The sequence below is a fragment of the Rosa chinensis genome, chromosome 2 (genome assembly GCF_002994745.2).
Source record: "Rosa chinensis cultivar Old Blush chromosome 2, RchiOBHm-V2, whole genome shotgun sequence".
Classification (NCBI taxonomy): Eukaryota; Viridiplantae; Streptophyta; class Magnoliopsida; order Rosales; family Rosaceae; genus Rosa; species Rosa chinensis.
Window position 1 is genome coordinate 85,219,771 of NC_037089.1, and position 27,535 is coordinate 85,247,305.

Consider the following 27,535-nt stretch of genomic DNA (forward strand, 5'->3'; position numbering starts at 1 on the left):
AATTAGAAAAACAAGGGTGTTTAACTTGATTACATAATTTAACTAGACAATCTAAAATCGCAGCGATGACAGTCTAACATGAAGCTTCAGCACTTGTTCACCAGTTCATGCCATTGGTTCTCTCCATTCCATTACTAGAAAGAGAACACCCTGGTGGTACAGCGTATGGAAAGAACAAACTGAATGCCCTAAAGGGCTTACAAAGTAGGTGAAGGTAAATTTTGGGTTTCCACTTGAAATTCATATGAATTGCATTCAATTTGAGAATTACAAAAATACAGATCAGAGCCAGGGCACTCGGGATCTAAACATTCATCAACAACATAACATGATACAAGGAAGTCATACAATTATTACACAATGAACAATTTTGTTCAACATTAGCTTTGTATCTCTGACAAATACATTTTTCAACCCCCCCCCCCCCGTTAAGAATTCGAAGGCTCGCCATCTTCCACAGTTGGCAAGGCATCCGTTAAGAATTCGAAGGCTCGCCATCTTCCACAGTTGGCAAGGCATATCGACACAAGGGGCACACGTGACCCATCTCCAGCCACCGAATAATGCAATCTACATGATAATGGTGTGCACAAGGCAAAGGAATAACCAGTTGATCCACACCGCCTTCAGCAAAGTCATCCTTACAGATGCTACATGATGGGTTCAGTTTAATAGTAGCTTCATCCAAACTATCCAGTCTCACTTTCTGCAAACTCTTAACTGATGATCTAGTTGCCGGAACAAACCTGACCCACTGAGTTTCAAAGGACTCCAATGTAAGCCTATCAATTTCCAATAAAAGCTCATCAGTGATGGTGGTATCATGATAGTCAACATCACAAATTGTATGTGTTTCCCAGCGGCATGTACCAGTAAAGCCCCTATATTTTAAGCGGAACGTAACATTGGGGGATGACCTTATAAGATTATCAATGGCACCAAGATCACCATAACTACCCAGTAATTGCACAGTCACGTCAGCAATTAACACAATAACACACTTCCGGGGAACAGCCACTTGAAACATGTCAGATATTTTTTTAAGGATAGTTGGTTGCTCCTGTCGTGGGACACCCATTCCCGAAATCATATTGGCGAAAGTATCCATCTGGTGTTCTCTGCTGGAGAAATCAATCGCAAAACCTCTTTGTCCAGCTGGGGAGGTTTCGGAAGTAAACTCCGTCGGGTGATCATACCAAGAGAGGGTCTGCTTCATGAGACAAAACATGATCGGAAGATAGGTTCCCATACCTGGTGGTTCAATTGATTCTCTTTGTACGACTTTGCTAAAAAAAATATGTTTCTCGGCCGTCGTCGTCGACATACTTGTAGTGATATCCAAAATGGTGATTGTGGTGGATGATCACTAAACTACGATATATATACACATCTATCTAGCTATATCCCTAATCAACGAGGAGAAAATAACCCATTTCTATCAGGATTAGGAAAACGCGTCAACCAAAAAAAAAATTGAAAAAATAAAGGTGTTTGAAATTATATGCAGGTGGCCCTAAAACTTCATCCCCTCTCCTACAAGGATTAGGCAGATCCATTTTTTTTTTTTTTTCTTAATATCAAATAATCAAAACAAGACTCCCAGATCTGGATTCAAAATTAGAAAAGAAATCAAAAAGCCAAACAAACAAACTGAAAATGAATCAACAATCAATCTAACGAGGCAAAGGAATCAACAGACAATCGAATCAAAACAGAAGCAACCACTTCACACCTGATTAACTTGACAAGAGGTGTTGGGATTGAGCAGATGAGGCAGTTAGGAAGCCAGTGAGGCCGTGAGGGAACGAACGATTGGTGATGAGCGGCCTAGTGGGAGTTCTATTTAAACTAGTGCAGCGGATAGGTTTACCAATGTTTAATGGGCTGCTGGTAACAAACAAGCCCAAAAGCCCAAAATATTTTAGCGGATGGCAACAAACAAGTGAATGTACAACTTCTCCCTATCAATCTCAGTACTGGCCTACCGGGAATAACCAAAACAGTCGAGATTGCATTAAAAACTTGAGAGATAGTTACATTGCTGACCTCTGCAAACTCAAAACATGAAGTTGGCCAATATATTTACTTAAAAATATATTTCAAGTTGAAAGCACTTCCATACAAGTATGGATATCAGATAAAAGTGAGAAAAAGAAAAATATACTAAATATCCTAAAGCTTTTGAATAGGAAAAACATTGAGAATGTTTGCCACATATGTTGGCACTTCAATGAATGGTGATTGAGACAAGATACAGAAGAAGAAAAAAGAACTTCACGCACCAACTGTCAAAAATATATACCTGAATCTTCAAACATTCTTTAGCCTCCACAGGCTGATGAATCCCATCAGACCACCTTCTCTTTCCTTCACGCTGCTTGTGAGCTGCAAATATAGTTTAATGACTTTCAGTTTCTAATTCAATGAGACTTAAATCTGTCCTTTTCTATGAATATCATCATTAATCTTAATATTTTGATCCAAGAAACTCACAGTTATCAGTGATATGGCAAGAACACAATAATCAAGTATTACATGGTTACAGTCGGATTATTTATGCTAATAATATTTTCTGTAGAATTCTTTTATTGATCTTGTTCTAGCCTATCAGTTTTGCTTATTAAAAGTAAAAAGTAGACCTAAGCTTAGATATCTCTTTCCATATCCTATCAGGAAGGGGATTGGAAATCACCTCATCAGCTGCATGTCGAGCAACTCTGCTACAGCTGCAACAAGTATCAACAAGGGTAAAACGAACTGAATACATGCAGGAGTAAGGAACAGGAAGCAAATGAAGCATATAACCTGAACATGCCTCCAAAAGCCAACTAATGTGAAGTACACTTGGCTGGAGTACATAGGGTGCATCCGCATATGGTTTTGACAATCTGTTAACCAAAAGATAATTTAAGATAAGTAGGAATTCATGGCAGGAAGTCTTCAGACATGGATTCTGTAATTTTTGTCTGTAATCAGTATGTAGCTATTTCACAGACCGCAACATGTTTGGTTGTCCATTCTTTAGATCAGCCCAGTAACAAATTTGACAGATATATGTTGACCAATATGAAATTAAATTTTAAATATATGGGTCATTTTTTAAATTTTTTTAATAAAATTAAATTTTATAAATGTCTTAATTATTTTTGTGATTTAATTAATTCTCAAAGTTTATTAATCTTCTAGGCTCAATTTTATCAAAATTTTAGATTTTGGCTAACAAAACCTCTTTTCTTAATAATAGTATAGATACACACTAAAAAACACAAGCAAATTATTAATATTTTTTATATTATATCATTATTTACGTATGCATTGAAATGCTTCAACGCTTAAAGTTTGCGTATTAGAACAAGTTTGATCACCCTTTTTTTTGAATCAATCAATCAATGATTGCATTACTAAAAGCTCAAGCCAGAATGGTCATTACATACCCCTCCACTACCATTAATTCAAAGATAGACAAGAGGTTGTGGACAGGGGCAGATGTACTTGGAAGGCTGTCTAGGCTCAAGCCTAGACAAGATTTTGGGTTGAAAACCCATAGGTATATATGGATCTCTACCTTTCATACCAGCCCAAAGAAAAAAAAATTATCCATCACAGCAGCTCACAGGCTCACCGCTCGCAGCCTCAGTGCCTCACACAGTCACACTCACTGACTCACAGCAACCTCAGTGCCTCACACAGGTTTTCTGACTTTCTCAAAGAAATCCCAGATTCCCAGAGACCAGATCTCCTCTCGCCCAGTCTGCCCAGATCGAGAGTCTCGCCGGACGCCAAATCTGTTTGCTACCTTGCTACCAGTGGCGGAGTCACGGAGAGAGACAAAGACAGAGATTCCATCATTTCCATATTAGCTGAGCCACTGAGGAATGAGGAACTGCCGAACTGAGGATCTTAAATTCTTGATCATGGTCGGTCTCGGTGAGTCGGTGGATAGCCTATGAGGCTTTGATGAATTGATGATTGTATTTTAACTATTTTTAGTTAGAATTACTGACTGAATGACTGATATCTTTGATGATAAGCTATTGGCTAAAAAAAAAAAAAATTGTGCACTTCTAAGTAGCCTAGACAACAATTGAATCCTAGATCCGCTCCTGGTTGTGGAGGTAACACATGGTACATAGTGCTAGACCATTCATTAGACATCCAGTGCTCACTTATCAAAGCAAGCCTATTAACTATGATAATCTAGGACATAGTAACAGACCGAGTAAAACTATACTCATTAGCGCTCGTAAAAAAACTAACAAGCATAGTCCCTAGAAATAAAGGGAATTATTTAGTAAACAAGCTAAACTAAAGAAAAAAGTCCAGAGGGCAGCCCAAAAGAAAACCCTAAAGCTCAAGTCCAGCAAGTTGGAGTAGCCTAAGCCTAGGCCTCCTCCTTCGCGCACTAGCAGCACCCACAGGGGGCTGCCTCGCCTCCCATTTCGGCTACCCTGATCCATACCGCTCTGCACCACGTTGCCGACCACGTACATCGCCTACACCACGACACCCAAACCCCGTCGCTTGCACCACAGCACCTGCACCACAACGCCTGCACCATGTCGCCCTACTACATCGCCTGCACCACGGAGCCCTGCTTGATCGACACCATGCACCATCGTTTACCGAGCCCTACCTCTGTACGGCACCGCCACTGCACATCAAAGGTGTCAAAAACCGGGTCTTCGCTGCCAAATCGTTGAGCAGCATACTTTCTCCAGAAATTGCCCAAGCAATAGTCTCAAAACTTCTCCCATCCGGCCGCACTCTCCAAACAACGACAAGCCAAAGGCTTGCCACGGGCGAGAGCCGCTGAACGAGCAGCGAGATGGGTACTGGGAAACCTAGGTGTGGCGGCGTAGGGTTTTTCTCCTTGTGCCTCAACTTCAATCCAATACAAAACTACTTAATTTCTTTTCTTATAACATTAAGTTCGATCACTCATTGGTTACTGGTTCAAGGTCATTAGGCCACTGTGTCATATATTATTCATTGTTTCTTTATGTTTGTTTCCACTAGTTGGATTTGGGTCAGTTTCCAAACTAAACTGTGTAGGTCAAAAAACTGACCCAGAATAACTCAGATATCAGTTTAGAAACTAACTCAATGACACAGACCCAACGGGTGGAAACAAACATTAAAAAGTAGTAAATGTTGTCTGACCCTGATGGATCAATGGGTGAACTTGCTCTTAAATCATCAGAGTTCTTTTTGAATCAATTGAGAGGGGGTTACTCGTGACAGAACCTTTTGAATAGAATAATGTAATCCTTCAAAAACACAAAAAAAAAAAAAAATTGTTCCTTAATATAAACCTTTCATCACCACTATTTGAGTTAAAGTGATTCTATTCATATATCTTCCCATCCCAATAGGGCACTAGTGACCACGAAACGGCCATCAATTTGGCATGTGGATGCTCTGAGATGATTACTGATAGGACTTTCATGAACTACAGGTCACCAATTCAGTCCCTTAGAGCAAGTTCAGTGGTATCGGTTTGCCCGGGCAAAATGTGGGAATGATGATGTGTTTGACCGGTTAATTGATTTTTATGCTTCCACCGTCCCATGCATGACCAGCCAAGCTTTGCCTTTTCTTGACCCAAGCCAAAAAAATGGGGAAGCCTCTGACTATTTCCTTGCCCAAGGTCATGGAGCTGCCAGCTCGCCAAAGAGGAGAACGTGGGTGACGTCAGGTGTGGACGCAAGGAGATAGACGCGGGAGTGGAGGCCACGGACCAATCGAGAAGCGCAATGTGGCCCAGCACCTTCTGCAAATCCATATTTTGTCGCGTAGCGACATTGCTTTTGCTGCAGGGGACAGGTGGCATCAACTCGTTGGCTTTTCAGAAAATTTGAAACCAACGGTGCTTTAATGTGGGCCATTGGTTTCAATTAAGGTGAACAATCCGACGGTGGATGAATTAATATTGATAGGAATTAATTGTAACGGTAATGTTCGGTGGAGTTTTGACCAGTCTTGACCGGTCAAGAAAAACAACAGGTGTAAACCCATGTCCAGTGGCAGTGAACAGTATCTTGACTGGTCGAATTCTTGACTTCTCGACCTTAACATTTCTTGACTACGGGTGAACTTGCTCTTAATTGCTAAAACAAGGCTATTCTCCAATCAATTATGTTAAAGTTTTATGAGAATACTGAGAAAGAGAGAGGATAAGAAACATGGAGCTCTTAAATGGTGAACAATAGTTCTATTATGTCTTTTTTGTCTTTTACAAATTAGGATATGATTGATAGAGATAAACAATAACAAAGATAAGATTGAATCACCATCCAATGAAATTACTATAACCTAAAAGCTGTAGATGCGATTTTAGCCAGCCCAAAAGGATTTAATTGTTGGGTAAACAATATAAATGGTCCATATAGTTTGGTCCTGTGCTTTAGAATATTGAACAATCTAAATTATTATTTTTTTAGTTCAATTATTAACTCTGTAAAATTTTTGATAAAACCTCAAACAATCTTGAGTCGTGTTTGTTCTATCTTGAACGGGTATAACAAAGCATATTGACTATAATCATTTTAAAAATAAAAATAAAAAACCCTTAGCTCATCCCACCCTTACATATGTCAGTGATGGTGAAATTATAATTTATCAACATGTCACAGCTCACTGGCATATTGACTATAATCATATAACTACGATGATGATTCTATGTGGAAAGCATGGATTACTACCCAAGTGCTTTCATTAATGAAAATGTCAAACTGAGAGGAATAGTGAAACACCGCACATATACAATTGAAGAAATTTTTTTTAACAAGCAGCATATCCATTAAACTAATAAAGATTCATTAAACGAGAGGAGTTTTAAATTATTGAGATTTTAAGACATGGTCCAAGGCAGTGGATTGATCCTAAAAATCTCCATACTTTGGTTGCAGTTATGGACATTTTTTTTTTTGGGTAAAGATTTAAGGGAAAATGTCCATTTACCCAAATTTAAGCTACACTAACCTCACTTACCCAAACATCTTATAAGATTGCCCACTTACCCAGCAAATAACATATTTTTTATCTTAATACCCAACTAAGTGGCAGCTCTTCTCGCCGGACGCCCATCGTCGAAAGTAGTCTACTCATAGATTGTGTATACCCTCGTCTGTGGTTTGTACATGAGAAACGGATGGGAACAGTTTTTGTTTCAGCTATCGAGCTTTCGCGAATAACGTTTGTTGGATGATCATACCAAGAATAGATTTGCTGGAAGAGATAAAAATGGATCAGGAGCAAGTCCTCTCTACCTGGACCAGGTTTCTCTCTTGTTTTTGCTGAAGTAATGCTTCTCGAAAGGTGACGTCATCGACATGGTTGAAGTAGTGATATTGATAATGGAGATTATGCATGATCTATAACCTCAATGTCAACAAGGAGAACAAGGCCCCATTCTACCCTGATTAGAAGAAGGACTGGTATTTTAGTTGATAACAAATTAATCTAACTAGAAATATGGTATTTTAGTTGATAACAAGTTAATATATTAGACGGATTGGTATCATTCTCTATAAACTACCAGATAACTTCAGTTTCATGGCATTCACGTACTCTGAAAGATGAAATTGAATCAACCAAAAAAAATTAAAACTAGTTGAAATTAAGAACTTCTATAATTTTTAATTTTTAATTTGATCACGATTCCTGTAAGCTTATATGATATGAGGAGGTCAAATATGATCTAATAATTTTTTTTTTCCAGCCTGGTATGAGATATGTAAATGTGCTTACCAAAAAAAAAATGTGCTGAGGTCAAAAATAAGATCTAGACCGCCACCGGCATAAAACAGTGTGGCTAGTGGGGATTCTCATGATGTGACTCATTCTAGGTTGGGTTATTTCAATTTTTGACCGGTCCTTGTCGATAGTATTAAGCACAAGTGCTGAAGTGGGGAATAGACTTAAAAAAAATAAAAATTAAAAAATTAACTAAAAAAAATCATGCAACGCCAACCTCAATTCTAGGATTAAAAAAACTTTTCAATAGCTAAGTTATGTCATCCTCGCCCTGAAATCTACAAGGGGAGACATATTGTTAGACACATATATCATAAGGCAACTTACAATAGATTTGGGTTTTCCACTTGCAATGCAATGAAATATTGATGAGGCATGGATTGGATTGAAATGAGAATTTTTATTTTATTTTTGAGAAGATGGATTGAAATGAGAATTACAAAATATAGATGAGAACGATGATCCTCCTGGGATCTAAAGAGTCACCAAATAACATAAACTGATACAATGAACAATTTGTTCAACATTAGCTAGATTCTGACATACATTTCTTTGGCCTCCATTAAGAATTTGAAGGCTCGCTATCTACCTCAGTTGGCACAGTTGGCAGGGCATATCGGCACAAGGGGCACACGTGACCCACCTCCTGCCACCGGATAATGCAATCTACATGATAGTAGTGTGCGCAAGGTAAAGGAATAACCAATTGATCAACACAGCCTTTGGCAAAGTCATCCCTACATATACTACATAATGGGTTCAGTTTCAGAGTCGATTCTTCCGAACTATCAAGTCTCACCATCTGCAATTTCTCAACTGATGATCTAGTCGCAGGAACGAACCTGACCCACTGAGTTTGAAAGGACTCCAATGTAAGCATATCAAGTTCCGATGAAAGCTCATCAGTGATAGTGGTACCAACATCATTTTGCTGACCCCAGGGGATATAGGTACCATGATAGTCAACTTCACGAACCGTAAATGTTTCGATGCCCCCAGCCTGTTGAAAATTCAAGGTAAAGTTGACATTGGGGGATGCCGTTATGCAATTATCAATGGCAACATGATCATCAAAACTACCCAGTAATCTAACAGTCACGTCGGCTATAACACAAGAACGCAGCCACGGACAGCAGCAGGAAGCACCTCAAATATTTTATAAAGGATGATCGTGTGCTCTTCTGGTGGGACGCCCATACTTGTAAGATGCTGCTCCAGAGCATCTAAATAAAATTCTCTGTCGTGCACAGGGACAAAACTTGCTTCTTGTGCAACTGCAGTCGTTTCGGGAGTATAGTCCGTTGGATCATCATACCAACAGCGACTTTGTTTCCGGAAATGAATACTGATCAGAAGATGGTCCTCCTCTGGAAAGGGTTGAGTTTCTTTTTGCAACACTGGTAAAAATATAATGCTTCTCGGTGGTGGACGAAGAAATGCTTGAAGTAGTGATGTGATTACTGGGTTTATATACACATCTAGCTAATTCTATCCCTAACTCACCCAGGATTTGCACCTCTACTTGTACAAGGATTAGGAATTGCGGCTCTACTTCAGTAAGGATTAGGAAAATATCTTATTTTTCTTTTTCCAATTTTTTTTGTTTCAATTAGAAAAACAAGGGTGTTTAACTTGATTACATAATTTAACTAGATGGCCCTAAATCAACGAGGATAACCAGCCCCTCTTCTGCAAGACAATCTAAAATCGCAGCGATGACAGTCTAACATGAAGCTTCAGCACTTGTTCACCAGTTCATGCCATTGGTCCTCTCCATTCCATTACTAGATAAGAGAACACCCTGGTGGTACACAATATGGAAAGAACAAACTGAACGCCCTAAAGGGCTTACAAAGTAGGTGAAGGTAAATTTTGGGTTTCCACTTGAAATTCATATGAACACGTGAAGAGATTGCATTCAATTTGCGAATTACAAAATACTGATCAGAACCAGGACACTCGGGATCTAAACACTCATCAACAACATAACATGATACAAGGAAGTCATACAATTATTACACGACGAACAATTTTGTTCAACATCAGCTTTGTATCTGATCAGCTGACAAATACATTTTTCTGCCCCCCCCCCCCCGGTTAAGAATTCGAAGGCTCGCCATCTTCCACAGTTGGCAAGGCATATCGACACAAGGGGCACACGTGACCCATCTCCAGCCACCGAATAATGCAATCTACATGATAATGGTGTGCACAAGGCAAAGGAATAACCAGTTGATCCACACCACCTTCGGCAAAGTCATCCTTACAGATGCTACATGATGGGTTCAGTTTAATAGTAGCTTCATCCAAACTATCCAGTCTCACTTTCTGCAAACTCTTAACTGATGATCTAGTTGCCGGAACAAACCTGACCCACTGAGTTTCAAAGGACTCCAATGTAAGCCTATCAATTTCCAATAAAAGCTCATCAGTGATGCTGGTATCATGATAGTCAACATCACAAATTGTATGTGTTTCCCAGCGGCATGTACCAGTAAAGCCCCTATATTTTAAGAGGAACTTAACATTGGGGGATGACCTTATAAGATTATCAATGGCACCAAGATCACCATAACTACCCAGTAATTGCACAGTCACGTCAGCAATTAACACAAGAACACGCTTCCGGGGAACAGCCACTTGAAACATGTCAGATATTTTTTTAAGGATAGTTGGTTGCTCCTGTCGTGGGACACCCATTCTCGAAAGGTCATTGGCGAAAGTAAAAATCTGGTGTTCTCTGCTGGAGAAATCAATCGCACAACCTCTTTGTCCAGCTGGGGAGGTTTCGGAAGTAAACTCCGTCGGGTGATCATACCAACAGAGGGTCTGCTTCATGAGACAAAACGTGATCTGAAGATAGGTTTCCATACCTGGCGGTTCAATTGATTCTCTTTGTACGACTTTGCTAAAAAAAATATGTTTCTCGGCCATCGTCGTCGACATACTTGTAGTGATATCCAAAATGGTGATTGTGGTTGATGATCACTAAACTACGATATATATACACATCTATCTACCTATATCCCTAATCAACAAGGAGAAAATAACCCATTTCTATCAGGATTAGGAAAACGCGTCAACCAAAAAAAAATTGAAAAAATAAAGGTGTTTGAAATTATATGCAGGTGGCCCTAAAACTTCATCCCCTCTCCTACAAGGATTAGGCAGATCCATTTTTTTTTTTCTTAATATCAAATAATCAAAACAAGACTCCCAGATCTGGATTCAAAATTAGAAAAGAAATCAAAAAGCCAAACAAACAAACTGAAAATGAATCAACAATCAATCTAACGAGGCAAAGGAATCAACAGACAATCGAATCAAAACAGAAGCAACCACTTCACACCTGATTAAGTTGACAAGAGGTGGTGGGATTGAGCAGATGAGGCAGTTAGGAAGCCAGTGAGCGAACGAACGAACGAACGATTGGTGATGAGCGGCCTAGTGGGAGTTCTATTTAAACTAGTGCAGCGGATAGGTTTACCAATGTTTAATGGGCTGCTGGTAACAAACAAGCCCAAAAGCCCAAAATAAATGTGCAGTCATTAGCTAATGGCAACAAACAAGTGAATGTACAACTTCTCCCTATCAATCTCACTACTGAGAATAACCAAACAGTCAAGATTGCATTAAAAACTTGAGAGATAGTTACATTGCTGACCTCTGCAAACTCAAAACATGAAGTTGGCCAATATATTTACTTACAAATATATTTCAAGTTGAAAGCACTTCCATACAAGTATGGATATCAGATAAAAGTGAGAAAAAGAAAAATATATTAAATATCCTAAAGCTTTTGAATAGGAAAAACATTGAGAATGTTTGCCACATATGTTGGCAGTTCAATGAATGGTGTATGCAACATTTCCAATAAGCTTTTGTCCTGAAATGATGCAATGGTTTTACATGACAACTGATTTTCAGTATACTTAAGCATCTGACCTTGTATATTTGTGAGGAAATTTTCTGCCAACTCATACGTCAGAATGCATATAAACACACATACTTCAGTCTTCGCGGTCTCGGTCATCCCCATAGCTTTGAATAGAGTCTGAACAGAGACTGATATTTGATTTGTGCCACAACAACTCGTTCAGCCTAAGAAGTATACTGAAATTACATCTTTAAACCAGAATCGTGTGTGTGTGTGTGATTGAGACAAGATAGAGAAGAAGAAAAAAGAACTTCACGCACCAACTGTCAAAAGTTGGGACAGTATATACCTGAATCTTCAAACATTCTTTAGCCTCCACAGGCTGATGAATCCCATCAGGCCACCTTCTCTTTCCTTCACGCTGCCTGTGAGCTGCAAATATAGTTTAATGACTTTCAGTTTCTAATTCAATGAGACTTAAATCTGTACTTTTCTATGAATGTCATCATTAATCTTAATATTTTGATCCAAGAAACTCACAGTTATCAGTGATATGGCAAGAACACAATAATCAAGTATTACATGGTTACAGTCGGATTATTTATGCTAATAATATTTTCAGTAGAATTCTTTTATTAATCTTGTTCTGGCCTATCAGTTTTGCTTATTAAAAGTAAAAAGTAGACCTAAGCTTAGATATCTCTTTCCATATCCTATCAGGAAGGGGATTGGAAATCACCTCATCAGCTGCATGTCTAGCAACTCTGCTACAGCTGCATCAAGTATCAACAAGGGTAAAACGAACTGAATACATGCAGGAATAAGGAACAGGAAGCAAATGAAGCATATAACCTGAACATGCCTCCAAAAGCCAACTAATGTGAAGTACACTTGACTGGAGTACATAGGGTGCATCCGCATATGGTTTTGACAATCTGTAAACCAAAAGATAATTTAAGATAAGTAGGAATTCATGGCAGGAAGTCTTCAGACATGGATTCTGTAATTTTTGCCTGTAATCAGTTTGTAGCTATTTCACAGACCGCAACATGTTCGGTTGTCAATTCTTTAGATCAGCCCAATAAGAAATTTGACAGATATATGTTGACCAATATGAAGGAAATACACCCAGTGAATTTTACCTCATGTATATGATATTTCATAGTCCGGTAAACCAGAATTTAAATACCCAATTGTGGTTACAAATACATCAAGTACGTGGAACCTCTTAGTCAGTGGGGATCCCCATAGACAGTGCCATATAAACATTAACTTAAAGTAAACAAAGAGATACAAACTCTATGAATAAGTGGTAAGAACTATTACTTCTTTGTTCACCTTGTGTGTCCCTCTCTCCCTCAGCAATTCTGTTGTTTCCAGATTTCCGATATTAACACACAGAATTTAACTCATCAGTTTCATCATCATGGCATAATTGAATTTCTCATATATGGTGTTCTGCAAACTAGAACTATAACACAGGTGAAATCAATAATCAACAATTGTCTAGAGTTCTAAATTTTAACAAACCCGAAACCAAAAGAAAGCGAGGAATTTTAATATATTCATGCTGCATTGCAGAACCCATCAAACATAGACATGAATCCAGCTCAAGATAGAAAAAATGATAGAGCATACATAGAGATGAACATGGAAGCGAGTAACTATAATGCAACTGAATGTATGTTGGCACCAAAAATTAAAATATGAATCAAAACCCAGCAAGTGACCCAGATAAAATACAACAAAGTTTATAGCAACTGACCTCGGCAAAAGGAAGAAATAGAAGCCATAGTGAAGAACCCAGCAATAGAATTAGACCAAAGAGACGAAATATCAAACAGGAAGGTTATTTTGGGGAAAATAAATGCCTCATTTTTTAGAGGGTTTGAAATTGGGAATGATGGAGGTGACCTTATGCTAATGGAGTAATGGGTATGACTGTATGGGGAAGAGCAGGTCCATTTTGGTGGCAATATAGGAAACCAAAAATATGGACGGCTCAAGAACCGAGTACATGCCAAAAATATGTCTTTCCTTGGCTTGTGATGGAAGGAAGGGATTAACGGAGTTTGCCATTTCTAGAAACTAGATAATGGGCTTTTTTGTTTTGGTTTCAATAACGTATTGCGTAATACCATCGATTTATCTGATTGGGGAATAAAGTTCTAATCCTACCGGCAGTTTGTGTATCTTTTCCATCTTCTTTTAATTATATACTAGCAGCACCCACCATTATGTGTGTGAAGATAAGTTAAAGATAGTGAGAAAACTTTTCGTACAACTACCACATTTTCTGCTATTTTTTTTATTCTTTTGTTTTCTATATTACAATTTACTGTGTTATCCCTATTGATTAATTACATTTCATAGTTTTTTAATATAAAAATGTTAAATTGGTAAAAAAATTCAGTTTTGAAGAGCAAACTCTCTTCTCTTAATAATAGTATAGATATACACACTAAAAAACAAAAAACACAAACAACTTATTAATATTTTTTTTATATTATATCATTATTTACGTATGCATTGAAATGCTTCAACGCTTAAAGTCTGCGTATCAGAACAAGTTCGATCACCCTTTTTTTTTTTTCTTGAATCAATCAATGATTGCATTACTAAAAGCTTAAGCCAGAATGACATTACATACCTCTCTGCTACCATTCAAAGATAGACAAGAGGTTGTGGAGGTAACACACGGTACATAGTGCTAGACCATTTATTAGACATCCAGTGCTCACTTATCAAAACGAGCCTATTAACTAAGATAATCTAGGACATAGTAATAGGCCGAGTAAAACTATACTTATTAGCGCTCGTAAGAAAATTAACAAGCATAGTCCCTAGAAATAAATTGGAATTATTTAGTAAACAAGCTAAATTAAGGAAAAAGGCCCAAAGGGCAGCCCAAAAGAAAACCCCAAAACTCAAGTCCAGCAAGTTGGAGCAACCCAAGCCTAGGCCTCCTCCTTCGCGCACCAGCAACACCCACAGGCGGCCGCCTCGCCTCCCATTCTGGCTACCCCGATCCATACCGCCCTACACCACGTTGCCGACCACAACGCCCACACCACGACACCCAAACCTCGTCTCCTGCACCACGACACCTGCACCTTGGCATCTGCACCACAACGCCTGCACCATGTCGCCCGACTACATTGCCTGCACCATGGAGCCCCGCTTGATAGACGCCGTGCACCATCGTTGACCGAGCCCTACCTCTGTACGGCACCGCCACTGCTCATCAAAGGAGTCAAAAACCAGGTCTTCGCTGCCTCCTCCCTGCCAAATCGTTGAGCAGCAAACTTTCTCCAGAAACTGCCCAAGCAATAGTCTCAGAACTTCTCCTGTCCGGCTGGCACTCTCCACACAACGACAGGCCAGAATCTTGCCATGGGTGGGAGCCGCCAGACGGGCAACGAGATGGGCACCGGGAAACCTAGGTGTGGAGGCGTAGGGTTTTTCTCCTTGTGCCTCAACTTCAATCCAATACAAAACTACTTAATTTCTTTTTTGATAACATTAAGTTCGATCACCCATTGGTTACTAGTTCAGGGTCATTAGGCCACTGTGTCAGATATTATTCACTGTTTTTTTATGTTTGTTTCCACTAGTTGGATTTGGGTCAGTTTCCAGACTAAACTGTGTCGGTCAAAAAACTGACCCAGAATAACTCAGATATCAGTTTAGAAACTAACTCAGTGACACAAACCCAACGGGTGGAAACAAACATAAAAAAGTAGTGAATGGTGTTTGACCCTGTTCCATTGATGAATGGGTGAACTTGCTCTTAAATCATCAGAGTTCTTTTTGAATCAATTGAGAGAGGGTTACTCGTGACAGAAACTTTTGAATATAATAATGTCATCCTTCAACAACATAACCAAAAAAAAAAAATTGTTCCTGAATTAAAACCTTTCATCACCACTATTTGAGTTAAAGTTATTCTATTCATATATCTTCCCATCCCAATAGGGCACTAGTGACCGCGAAACGGCCCTCAATTTGGCATGTGGATGCTTTGAGATGATTACTGATAGGACATTCATGAACTACAGGTCGCCAATTCAGTCCCTTAATTGCTAAAACAAGGCTATTCCCCAATCAATTATGTTAAAGTTTTATGAGAATACTGAGAAAGAGAGAGTATAAGAAACACGGAGCTCTTAAATGGTGAACAATAGTTCTATGATGTCTTTTTTGTCTTTTAGTAGTACAAGTACCAAGCAGAATCACAAAACCAAGCATAGTTCTCGAAAGCAAGAAGAACCTTCGAATGGTACGTATGAGACTACTCACTTCAAACAAACTGACACTCAAAAGTCAAACAATCTATGACTAAGCAAAATACACTTTACCTCCATATAAGATATTTAAATTATTTATTATTCAATGCCGAGCATGTAATTATGATTCGCAGATAATAATTAGTAGAAGTAAAAAAAAATCATAGAAGATCTCTCACTACACAAACTAAGAAAACTAAAATTAAACAACGAGTTCCTTCCCCCTCAAGGTTGGAACTATCATAGTCTTTAGGGTGAGTAGAGATAGGAAGTCCATTCTCTTTTTCTTCGACCATGTTATAGCAAGAAAATTTCAAGTGATAAAACCAAATCAAATGAGTGAATGTGAACAATGCATGCATTGAAACAGAAGAAGCTGTAAAATGTAAAGTTGACCATAATTTTTTATTTTTTTATTTTTATGATTTTATATCCTAAATTCCTAACTTTGAACACAAAAGAATTTGGCTCATTGTCATAACCAGAGTATCGAATATCATGAACATATAAATAGTTCAAAAAAAAAAAATCGAAATGAAGCACTGAGGAATATTGACACTAGTAAATATTTGTAAAAGCTAATGGATATTCGGAGAAAACCATATAAAGTTCTGAATGAAGTTACACACTTTTTATGGAATGTTTACTTGATCAATTATCACTTGTATTTGGAAACAAACTGTTTAAAAAATTTCCTAGCATAATGAGTTGTAGCTGTAGCAAATTTAGATGTGTATACTGACAAACTACCATTATTGAAATTCGACTTAATGCTTGGATAAATCACACAATGATAACAAATTCTTATTAATTTAATAATTAGAAAATAAGAATTTTTTTTTTAAAGGTCCACTAAAATTTCTATACAACTAAAGATTTGAAATTTGATTAACAAAATTCTTAAAAGCTTAGGTAAATGGGAGGTTGTGAGTTTGACTCACATAAGACTAGTTGTAGCATTTGAGTTATTTATCTAATAAAAAAAATCTTGGGTAAATGTAAAAATGATAAGTTGTGTGTATTTACAAAATACTGGAATTACACATCCGCTTTTATTAATGATTATTTAATATTGAAGGATTTTCTTTTCTTGAGAAAATATTAGAGGATTATTAAAGTAAAAAAAGTGCTTCTTTTTGTAACCAAATTTTTTTTTAAAAAAGTTTATATATGTAGATTTAAAAGGAACTACAGCAAAAGAATATCCTCATTTATGTTTTTTTTTTCCTTAGTAATATGAATTAAACATGGCTGTTGAGTATTTATGAATGATGTACTAATGTCGTCCTCACTCCTCACTTTGTATTTCCTTTCCCCCTTCTGAATGATCTTACATCCTTCAGATAGCAGCTACATGTGTAGAAATGCATGTTCTTCCTGTGGGAATTGTCACTGTCCTCATATCCAGAAGGCAGCAATTTTACTTCAAGTAAGTTTCTTTCAAAAGCACAAATCATGTCTACATCCATTTCTGAGCAGCTCAGGCTCCTTACTTATCATGACTATTGAGGCAAAGTCAGATTCAGGGGAATCAAATTTCTCCAAACACAGAAGTACTGAACTTCTCAGTTTGTTCCAGACCATTATAGCACTTATGGTCCAGAACTTAATAACTGGGATATTCTTCAGGCCAGAAGTTATTGCAGTTTCATCCCCTCAACCTTAAGGAGAGCATTTTGATGAGCACAGGTGACATTTTCAGATTGTGATTTGTACATTCACTAGGTCAGTATTCACCCTCTCCCATTCATCCCATGTTGTACATTCTCCGCCTCTTAAACCTGCACTTCAGCAATCAACCTCTTTAATCTTTCTCTCTCGTTTCAAGGATACCACCTCTGCTTCACTTGCCTGTTTCAATTGAAATGTCGATCAATTGTAAAATTATATTATGAAAGCAGGTACTCGTAGCAAATACAGAGAGTGACTGAAAATGGGACACAAAGTGAGTACACCAGTTGTTCATGATCTCCCAGATGGAATTTTCAGTTAACATCTCTACTAAGATTCATCTATTCTAAGCAAAGAACTGTAAATCCAACATTCCATGGAGAGAGGGGATGAGAGAGAGTGGCAAAAGGGAAGGGTTTCGTCACTTGTCTTAGATTTCCAACAGGTTTTTGCAAGCAAATTGAAAACAAGGACATTTTCTTACAATGGGGTATTGAAATTGAAATAACACCATCAGTCAAATTATATATTACAAATTCCATAAACTATAAAAAACCGTAAATTTATCAATCAAATTCTAGTACCATAGTATAGTACAACTTGCAAATGTGGGTTTATCACATACAGAATATAAAAAAAAAAAAATAATAATAATAATAAAAATAAAAAACGGCAGTACACCATGACACATGACAAAAAGTGGGAAACATGCATACGCAGCATAACAGTTGCATCAAAGGAATCTTATAATGTCTGTTATAGATGAGATCATGACAGTGTATTCAATAGGTTTGAGTTAAAGTTCACACCAACATGAACAATAAGGGTATATAACACAGGCTTATTCCAAAACGTTGAAATTGTCAGCATAACAAGTTAGTATTTGGGAAACACTTTCTTGCTTTAGGAAAGGAGAATTCTTTAACACAAGCAGACAACAGAACATGAAAATGCGTTCTGAAAACTTTAACACGCAACTGTATAAGCATGGTAGATACGTGATAGATGTACATTTGTGAGCACGATAGATATTCGAACGAGAGTGATGCACACCTGATACCAAAGGTCTTAGATTTGAGCTCTAATCAAACTTTAATATTTTGGCTATTGAACACTTCTCAACAATTTATCCAACTTCTGCGGGTTTTGCAATATTCTTAGCCTCTAAGAACTCAGACAATCTAAACACTGCAGAGTATCAATTCAACTATAAAGAGATAGCTATTTAAATAAGATACACTTGATCACAGTTCCTGAAAAACCATTGCGATGACTTGCTTTGAAATTATAATAATAGCCAAAATTGCTTACTCAGAATGGTCTATATAGGCACAACAATCCCTGAGATCGAGAGTATTTCTTAAACCCTTAAATGAGACAAACTGTAAAATGAAAGATGCCATAATCATGACAAATTAGTGCAATGTGAAAGAAATGAATTTGAAAGTAATGGTTACCAAACAGTCAAAGACTTAACTTCAGTCCAAGATGCTTTCCTATGTGCATAACTTGGTTCTGAGGGATGTAAATGTTCCCCACTGATACCTGAAGAAAGAGAGTATTTGATCAGTTTATCTTAAACATGTAAACAGTAGCATAGAGAATAAGTTTCAGAAAATAAAAAGAAAAGAAAAAATAATAAAAATAAAACCCATGCAGCATAAGTCACAGAGGTTTGACATATTTTCATCTCAACCGACGACTTTGGTCAGTAAAGATATCTATCTCTTCTATAAGACCAGTACAGGCATGTATTAGACATATATTAATGGTTCCATATGGGAAATGATAAACACCAAGTAATTTGAGGATGGTAGGATATAGTTCAACTTCAAGGGAATACCACCATGTCACATTGTGCACGTACAACCAAAAATTAGAAAAAGAGGAGTCAAGAATAGATTTGAGAGAATCAAAGAGATACTAAAATAGCCCTCCATAAGGCATATAACTTCTGGCTATATAACCATTATCTACAAGTTATGCAACTTGTACCACAGCAGAAGCTGAAAGTGGAGAAGCAAGCCCAACATCATAACCGCATCAACTGATAGTGTTATAAATCTGTTGAGGGTTTCTTGATAGTTATAGAATCCTTCACAATAACTATCAAGAAACCCACAATTACTTTGCAGCTGATTCACTATAGCATTGGTATTTAAAAGTACCAATGAAACTCTGCGCTGACAATCATTGTAGAAACCAGCCTGCATATGCATGTGCAAGAACACTCTCCAAACTCTCAAGCAATGGTATAGAACCCATGGTATTACCAAACATCAATAAAAGAAGCACAGAAAATACACATCTTGCAAGATCAAATACCTCTAGCAACTGTAGTTTGATAATTGTAAACTATACCAGATGACCACATTAGACTCCCCAATTATATAACTGAATACCACTCTGACAGTAGCTTAAAAGGGCTTCTTTGTGAGGAAGACCATTTATAGTTGGTAGATGCTTTTGCCCAATCTCCCTTAACCAACATCAGAGCCTGGAACTACAAACCTCCAGTTGCTTCTTGCACATCAAATTGAATAACTTTAGTTTCTTCTAAAGAACCTGTAAGATAGATAGATAGAGCCAATTTAAGCAAAATAATTAATCTCTTTAAACCACTAATCGAATTGATAATCTAATAACATTGATCATTCATAGTCAACAAAAAACCATGGATGGAATTGCTTTAGAGAAACTAAAGCTTAAAACTTTAAATATGAAATGAAACACAGAATCAATCAACTAAACTAAAGAGTTTAATAACTCCAATTGAAAGAGGAAGTAGAGAAATTTGAATCAGAAAATACATTTATAATGAACAGATTAGAGCAGCAGTGAAGAAAGTTTATATCTTTGGAGCTTGGAGCTTGGAGCCTGGAGCCTGGAATGGTCTAATAAGTAGAATTTTCAGAATAGGTAGAAATTAATGCAGTCCGTCTATTTTGGTTTTTTTTTTTTTTTTTAAAGGAAAGGAATTTGGTCCCTTTGATTTAAGGAGCTTGGGAGGCGTCAAATATCGGATGGTCTAAAAATGGGGGTATTTTGGTAATTTAGACACAACTCGAAAACACCTATATAAGACTTCGGGACAACCTACGACGCCATTCACCTCTCTCTGACTCTCACTCTCTCTCTCTCTCCTCTTCTTCTCCTCCTCTCAAGATTGAATCTTTTTCTTCTTCTCCTCCTCTCAAGATTGCATCTTTTCCTTCATCTCCTCCTCTGAAGATTGCATCTTTTCACTTCTGTCTCTCTCCTTTCCCTCCCCCTGTTCTCCCAAGATTTGATTTTTGATGGCTATATAGTGTGATTCTTCTCCCATGAGGAAAATTTGAAGAACACGAAGAGTTTCCATGAATTTGACGATGTGAATGGAAAGTTTGAAGAACATCAAGTGTTTCGAAAGAACAATCTGGTAAGTACCGTTTTCAAAAATCTAATTATTATTATTTTATTTTTTTAGGGCCTTCTCTTTGTTCTGTTCTTCCAATCGATTTCCAGTCCAGTTTTTTTGGGGTAATTTTGACAAAGGCGATGGGTACCAAAGCAAATCTGTCTTGGTTTTTAGTCCTTGTAATATTGAGGAACCCAATGGGTACAAAAGTAATTTGGGTTCAGCCGCGTGCGTTAGCGCGTTGGGGGGAAATTGAATTCCAAGCCGATCCGTGTCAATCTGTTTCCACCAATAGGATGGAAGCACTAGGATTTGGGTGACCGATCCCGTGATTTTAATCTAACGGTCATTATTTCCTCCTTGATATCATCCTTCACAATCTAACGGTCCTTCTTATCACCTTTCAATTTGAATTTCGATCTTCAATTTGAAATTTGAATTTCGATCTTCAATTTGAAATTTGAATTTCGATCATTTCGATCGGGGATCCCGCGCTCTATTTCAAATTGTAAACTTCACCTATATAAACAGGCCCACCCTTTTTCCAAATTCCTTTTCCTTTTCTTGACTGTGTGAGTAGAGATTCTGAGTTTCAATGGCGGGGAATGGGAATGGGAATGTTGGGGTTCGAGAGTTTGATGGTGGGGTTGAGAAGCTCCCTATCTGGACCCGTCCGAGTGTGGGAGTGTTGAAAATTAATTTTCATGCGGAATTTGCCAAAGGGAGTGGGACAGGTTGCATCGCCGTGGTTGCCAGAAACCGGGCCGGGCAAGTTGTGGATGGTGTCACGCTGAAGTGTCCGGCCTCAAGCCTTGTGTCGGCCGAAGTGCTCGCTGCGGAACAAGCCGTGGAGCTCGCTAGACGATTTGCCGATTCCAAAATTGTTTTCGAATGCCAGAGCAGCTTTCTGATCCGAGCCATCACTGGAGACGTAATCACCGACAAATGGAGCATCTACCCACGAATTCAAGGCATCAAATCCACTCTCAACACGATTGGGGAATTTTCTTGGAGTGAATGTACAAGCCGTGCCAATTCACTTGCCCTTGCCCTTGTCTCTCATTTGGTGAATACCGAGGTTTTTGAAGGTGATGAGACATCTTGGATCCATCCCCCACCTAATTGGGTGGCGAGGCCTCCAAAATTCATCGAAGACATAGTGATGAATGAAGTGGGAATCATGGATGAATAGTTGATAGGTCTGCAAAATATTAGTTGGATATATATATATATAGTATTAAGAGTGGAGAGGTTGTAAGCTAAGAGGAGACTATCTGATATATATAATTAGTATTAAGAGTTGAGAGGTTGTATGTGCTAAGAAGAGACTATCTGTTACTTTTTTGTAATGCTTTTCTTTCCTATATATGAAAATCGAATGAATGTTTTCTTCTGATTTATGTGAAGCATGACTCTGCCTGTTTAATACTAGTTTAGTTATGTGTACATAATTAGATGGCTAACTGGTTTGAATTTTAATGGATTTCTTATTAAAGATGAAGTTTGAACCAGAGGTTAACAAATACATGATTCAGTCAGTAAATTGCATATTGAAGGTTGACTCCACATGTGAGAACCCTTTTGGTTGGGCATTGCCTATGGATAATCACAACTTCTGGAAAACAATAAACTAATAAAGGAAAACAGAAAAGATGGGTGTTATCAAGAAAATTATTTCTGCTGAGTTTTACTGTCTTGGTTTGGTGCCAGCTTTTGTGAAGATGGATTCCATATCATATATATACGTGTGTGATTGAAACATGGTAAAAAATCTGGTGCAGATTGGGGTGCTTGAGGATACCAGAGATCTTACACTCCATGGTATTTTTTACGAGTTCGAAGCTGCTTTAGAGAACACCAAGCTCAGTGTTACCTTAAGGAGCTGAGAAGAGGAATCACCACGCTTTTCAATCATGTATTGACTTACCTATTTTGGTGGATCACCTTATATTTTTGCTAGGAAGCAAACTGAGATATTTTTACTACAGAGGCATAGAGCTGCTGTCATACAAAAGCTGATGAAAAGCAGGATTGCAAGGAAGAAATTCAACAACATTTGTGATGCATCAATTGTGATACAATCAGGTATATTAAGCCTAATGATTATATTCAGAATCAAAGAACTTGCACCCAAAGTAAATACGTTTAATTGTCACTATTTTTTAGGTATCCCTACCGAACTGAGTTTCATTTGTTTGATTGTCTAAGCTATCTTTGCAGTTTATTGTGGCTGGTTTGTCAGAAGATGCTCAGGAGGTATAGGATAAATGAAACCTGGGAACACAAAAGTGCTTCATTATGGATCACCAGGTTTGCAAATGTGCCTAATTTTCTATAAAATGATGTGAAATCATCACAGACAAATTGAGCTGTGCATTTGAGCTGCAGTTCATATCATGATACAACATTATGTGATGAAAAATATAATAGTATGAATGCCACAGAATTGTGTCCAAACCGAGTTTGATGCTAGTGTATTCCAAAAAGTAAATGAGGATTCATGTAAAGAAACATCATGAAAAAGTGGCAGAACCCAAGTAAGAGTTGCATCAATAATCTAAAATCTTATCCAAATCACGAGGACTGAGGATGATGATGACCCATGTGCCAGGCTGCCATTAGTTTCCCACTTACATTTTTATTGTTATAACCTAAGCAGCAGAGCAAATAACAACTTACCAACCCCAACTGACTACTTATCTGTGTGCTATCCTATTTTCATTTCCGTATCCTTTATATCTTTTTATTGGCAATCTTGAAATGTATATGTGATTTGGATACCCTTGATTTTGATGTATGCTCTGCATTTTGTGCAATCAAATTCTGGGAATTTAAGAAATCTGTAGAATGTGTGGACTTTCATAATTTAATATAATGTTCAGCTCACAAATTAGAACTGGAGTTGATGAACTGTAGTGGTATTGGATGTGTTCTAATATGTGCAAAACTTCTTTCTAGATAAGGCACACATTGAACTTTCCCTTGATTTTGATATTTCTCAGCATTGACAGGAGACCTAAAAGTAAAAAAGAGAAGACATCACCTAATTGTCTGTGAATGAATTAAGCAGTATAACTGGAAATGATCTCATAGTGGTTTTGGTTTTGACATGTGTTTGACCAGGAATTCGGGCTATACACAGCTCAGACAAAGCTTCCATTTAACGCATTTGGAACAATGGCAAGTGCCAGAGATGAGAGAAACATTAATGTGTGAACAATTCTGCTTCAAGCCAGATTATTTTGGTTACTAAAGGAAGGTGAACTAACTCCCAGTAACGCCAATATATTGGATGGTCGGTATGCAGTGTTCGGATACATTACAGAAAATGAGGACTTTTTGGCAGATCTCAAGGTTGGTGATGCTATTGAATCTATCCAAGTTGTTTCTGGCCCGGAAAATCTAGTGCATCCAAGCTACAATATTGCTGGCTAGACAAAAGCCTCTGTCTACTTTGGTGACATCAATAAGGCCATTTTCAACAAATTTCTTTCAGGCTCATTCTGTTCATGTCTTCCATTTGCAAGTTTATACACGGCAACCATTTGGAAGCCTATCATTTCTAGAGAATAGTATAAATTTTTCATTTTTCATTTTCCCCAAAAAAGGAGCACAAAAAACATAAATTTACCTGTTCAGTACGGAAAAACAATTTTGTATAAACCACTTGATACATCTCTGGTAATATGTTGAACTGATGAAGAATAGCAACTGAAACATTAAGGGCCCGTTTGGTATTGAGTTTTCTAGGCAATTTCTGCTTTTTTTTTCACCATTTTGTGCTTTAACTATGTTTGGTTAAATTTTGATAAGTGTGTTTTTGAGAAATCGCGGCTAAAAACCAGGAAAAATAAAAAGCAGGGAGTGGGTTACTTTTTTATATCCACGTTTAGAGAACGCATAGTGATTTAATTAATTATTGTGAAAAACCCCAGTAAATTTCACAATTGGCGTGTCCACATCCTGATCTCTTCGTCTACCTATATATCTATCTCAAAACTGACTTTTATTTCTAGGGTTCATCAATTGTATTTATAATTGTAATTTCCTCCCTGATCCTAGTCGATAGATTGGGTTTCATCTCACCCTTGAGATATATTGTAAGGAGTGACCGATTGGATTTCATCTCTACCATGAGATCTTCTATATTTTTCAGGGAAGAGCTATCCCCGCGTCAATGATAGGTAGGAATATTTGTAGAAATTTGGCTGTTCTGCAAGTGTGTGGTGTCGATCTCCTTGGACACTTGTTCTCAATATATGTAAAACGATAATGAATACAGTAAGAAATATGATAAACCAGCTGCAAATCTACGGTAAATACAATTTGCAGATGCACCTGCAGATTATATGTATGTGTATATATAATTGTCGATATTTGTCTGTATTTTCTAATTTCTTGCCAAGTGAGGATTAAGAAAATATTTTGCAATGTGAAAGTGAGTCAATAGAATTTTCCAGAATCATGTACATTTTAGTCTTTAGATATAATCATAGTACATTTCATTTAGTTTACCAAACACATTGATATGGTTTTTTTAATCATCACACCTTTATAAATATATTTTACCAAACATTTAGCTAATTTATTTTACAGCTGATTATTTTTACAATTGTGTTTTTTTACAACTGAGTTTTTTCACATTCTCCAGCAGAAGAAAACCATATCTATACAAGGTCTAATAACACAGACTAACAATAATTAGACCCCGGAGAGAGGTATAAAGTATCTGAGAGCTGAAAGAGGAGTGAAGTCATCTTTTCTTACCTTCTTGCAAATTTCTTGTGAGACATTATGATAGGAAAGCTAGATCTCGATATTCGAACAACTTCAAGGACTCCACAACATCTTAGTCGCTGCAGGACAATTCCTTGTTCATATATTGAAGGAGCTTGACTATTGTTGGGCTTGAGAATAAAACCAAATAACCAAACTCATTTATTAATAGTATTCAATTTTCAAGAATGTGACATTCCTAAAGGACAGATAGCATACATGATCATGTTACTACAATCCTGAGAGCCAGTAATCACGTTACCATAATTATACTCCTCCTTTAATTAATAATCATGTACAGAAATCCAAAAAAAAATGGAAAGCAGCATACCAAAAATTTTGTTACAACACTCAGCTTCTGGGAGTCTGCTCCAAGGGGCCAACTACAGGCTTCTCAGATCGATTGAGCATACTAGATGCAAATATCTGAGGAAGGTGGCCTGAGCATGAGGAAAGAAGCTGAATGAGAGACAACCATAGACGAGGAATAAGTACGGTAACTTAACGTACAAGTTTCACAAACCAGCAAAATAAGAGGTGCTCATCAGTCTATGCTTCAACAAATACTGGATATGCATAATCACAATATATTAGGTCACCTTACATATGAAGAATTTATTAGGAATCTAGCTTTCTGCACAATAAAATCTTCAACCATGCACGAAAATCTTGATTGTTATGTCATCTTTCAAGAGGTAGATCAATTACTTCCTTCCAGTGCAATTATAGATATCATGAACAACTACGAACACATAAATTTTGTCAAACTTCAATCTGAGGACCACTGTTCTATGATTCGGATTAATTTTATCGTTGGATGAACTGCATTGCTGATATTGACCCTAGAAAAAGAAAAGCTAACCATCATACTGTAAAAATCGGATAAAAATTAATCGTTCGATGTCTGCTCGTTGTCCCCTCTGCAATTCCCAATGAACAACATGATCTTGACCTATCATTTGTTCAATTTGGTCGATCTGATACATAGTTAACTCTTTTATCCTCTTTATTTTCCCACTGATATCTAATCGATAACGAACCTGAAGTACCAAATATAACTTTTATACAATCACGAAGTTAACAAGTTACTGTACAGTAAAAATGATGAAATACATATACTTAAGCTGATCATTGACAAGTTCAATACCTTCAAAAAGACCAAGGCAATCCTGGTTGCCTTCAAATTCAACTCTTGTCCGATCAATGCCATCCTGTATAAATTCCTGAAAAAGTAAATAGCAGTCAACATATAACTCGCTGCTCTCATAAAGCTCTCCATTCAATTAATTTGTTCAAGGTCTAAATACAGAGCAATAAATCAGGAGTTGGTTAAGAATTTGGTTCACACAAGGCAAACACAGTCTCTTTCATCATTGGCTCAACACCAAATCTTTGGTCCTTCTTCCTTCCCCTCATTATCATAGTTCTCTTAACAGATAAGCAGAAAGGAATCGATCACAGACGTTTCTATGTAATGAACTAACATGATACACAGAAGTGGCCAGGACTAGGCTCTGTCTCTACCAATTATACTGATGAAAAGGAAATATGGAAGATTAATTACCTCCTGCTCTAGTTTGAACAAGTGGTGATTGAAGTGTTACTGCAATCTCTCATTTGCATAATTAATGCAGAAGTTCAAAACTATTTCTCTACTGAAAAAGACAAATGTACAGTTACAAACACTAGGAATAAACCGAGTTCCAATGAAAGTTCAGATGAAACATACATATATCAAAGGATGCAAAGCCATAGATAGCGAGAATGCTAATA

The 27,535-nt window shown here is 37.4% G+C and overlaps 2 protein-coding genes and 2 long non-coding RNA genes across 9 annotated transcripts; 1 reads left to right on the forward strand and 3 right to left on the reverse strand.

Moving 5' to 3' along the window:
• Positions 1–8,317: 8,317 nt before the first annotated feature.
• On the reverse strand, positions 8,318–8,952 carry LOC121051361 (E3 ubiquitin-protein ligase RING1-like). The gene is made up of 2 exons (XM_040513640.1): positions 8,887–8,952; positions 8,318–8,755 (listed from the first exon to the last, which is right to left on the reverse strand). The coding sequence occupies exons 1-2, from the start codon at positions 8,950–8,952 to the stop codon at positions 8,318–8,320; spliced, it is 504 nt and encodes a 167-aa protein (XP_040369574.1).
• Positions 8,953–9,645: 693 nt separating this feature from the next.
• On the reverse strand, positions 9,646–11,261 carry LOC112186142. The gene is made up of 2 exons (XM_024324496.2): positions 11,105–11,261; positions 9,646–10,783 (listed from the first exon to the last, which is right to left on the reverse strand). Exon 2 carries the CDS (start codon positions 10,699–10,701, stop codon positions 9,853–9,855), a length of 849 nt encoding a protein of 282 aa, XP_024180264.1. The 5' UTR covers positions 10,702–10,783; positions 11,105–11,261; the 3' UTR covers positions 9,646–9,852.
• Positions 11,262–17,107: 5,846 nt separating this feature from the next.
• On the reverse strand, positions 17,108–20,557 carry LOC112190613. Of its 3 annotated transcripts, none has more exons than XR_002932471.2 (3): positions 20,400–20,557; positions 19,915–20,154; positions 17,108–19,134 (listed from the first exon to the last, which is right to left on the reverse strand). It is a non-coding gene; the product is annotated as an uncharacterized LOC112190613 (long non-coding RNA). The 3 variants fall into 3 exon arrangements; XR_002932472.2 differs by having other exon boundaries at positions 17,108–17,769; positions 18,643–20,154; XR_005806426.1 differs by having other exon boundaries at positions 17,108–20,154.
• A 140-nt stretch (positions 20,558–20,697) lies between these two features.
• On the forward strand, positions 20,698–24,723 carry LOC112188434. 4 transcript variants are annotated; one of them, XR_005806427.1, is made up of 5 exons: positions 20,698–21,007; positions 22,768–22,901; positions 22,975–23,071; positions 23,195–23,296; positions 24,110–24,723. It is a non-coding gene; the product is annotated as an uncharacterized LOC112188434 (long non-coding RNA). The 4 variants fall into 4 exon arrangements; XR_002931436.2 differs by having other exon boundaries at positions 23,207–23,296; XR_002931435.2 differs by having other exon boundaries at positions 22,768–23,071.
• The last annotated feature ends 2,812 nt before the right edge of the window (positions 24,724–27,535 follow it).

Excerpts from the sequence above, each read along its gene's own strand:
- LOC121051361 (XM_040513640.1), bottom strand. The coding sequence starts at position 8,952 with ATGGGCGTCCCACCAGAAGAGCACACGATCATCCTTTATAAAATATTT. Across the intron at positions 8,756-8,886 it reads TTGAGGTGCTTCCTGCTGCT|GCTGGGGGCATCGAAACATT; the intron begins GTCCGTGGCTGC and ends AATTTTCAACAG.
- LOC112186142 (XM_024324496.2), bottom strand. The coding sequence starts at position 10,701 with ATGTCGACGACGATGGCCGAGAAACATATTTTTTTTAGCAAAGTCGTA.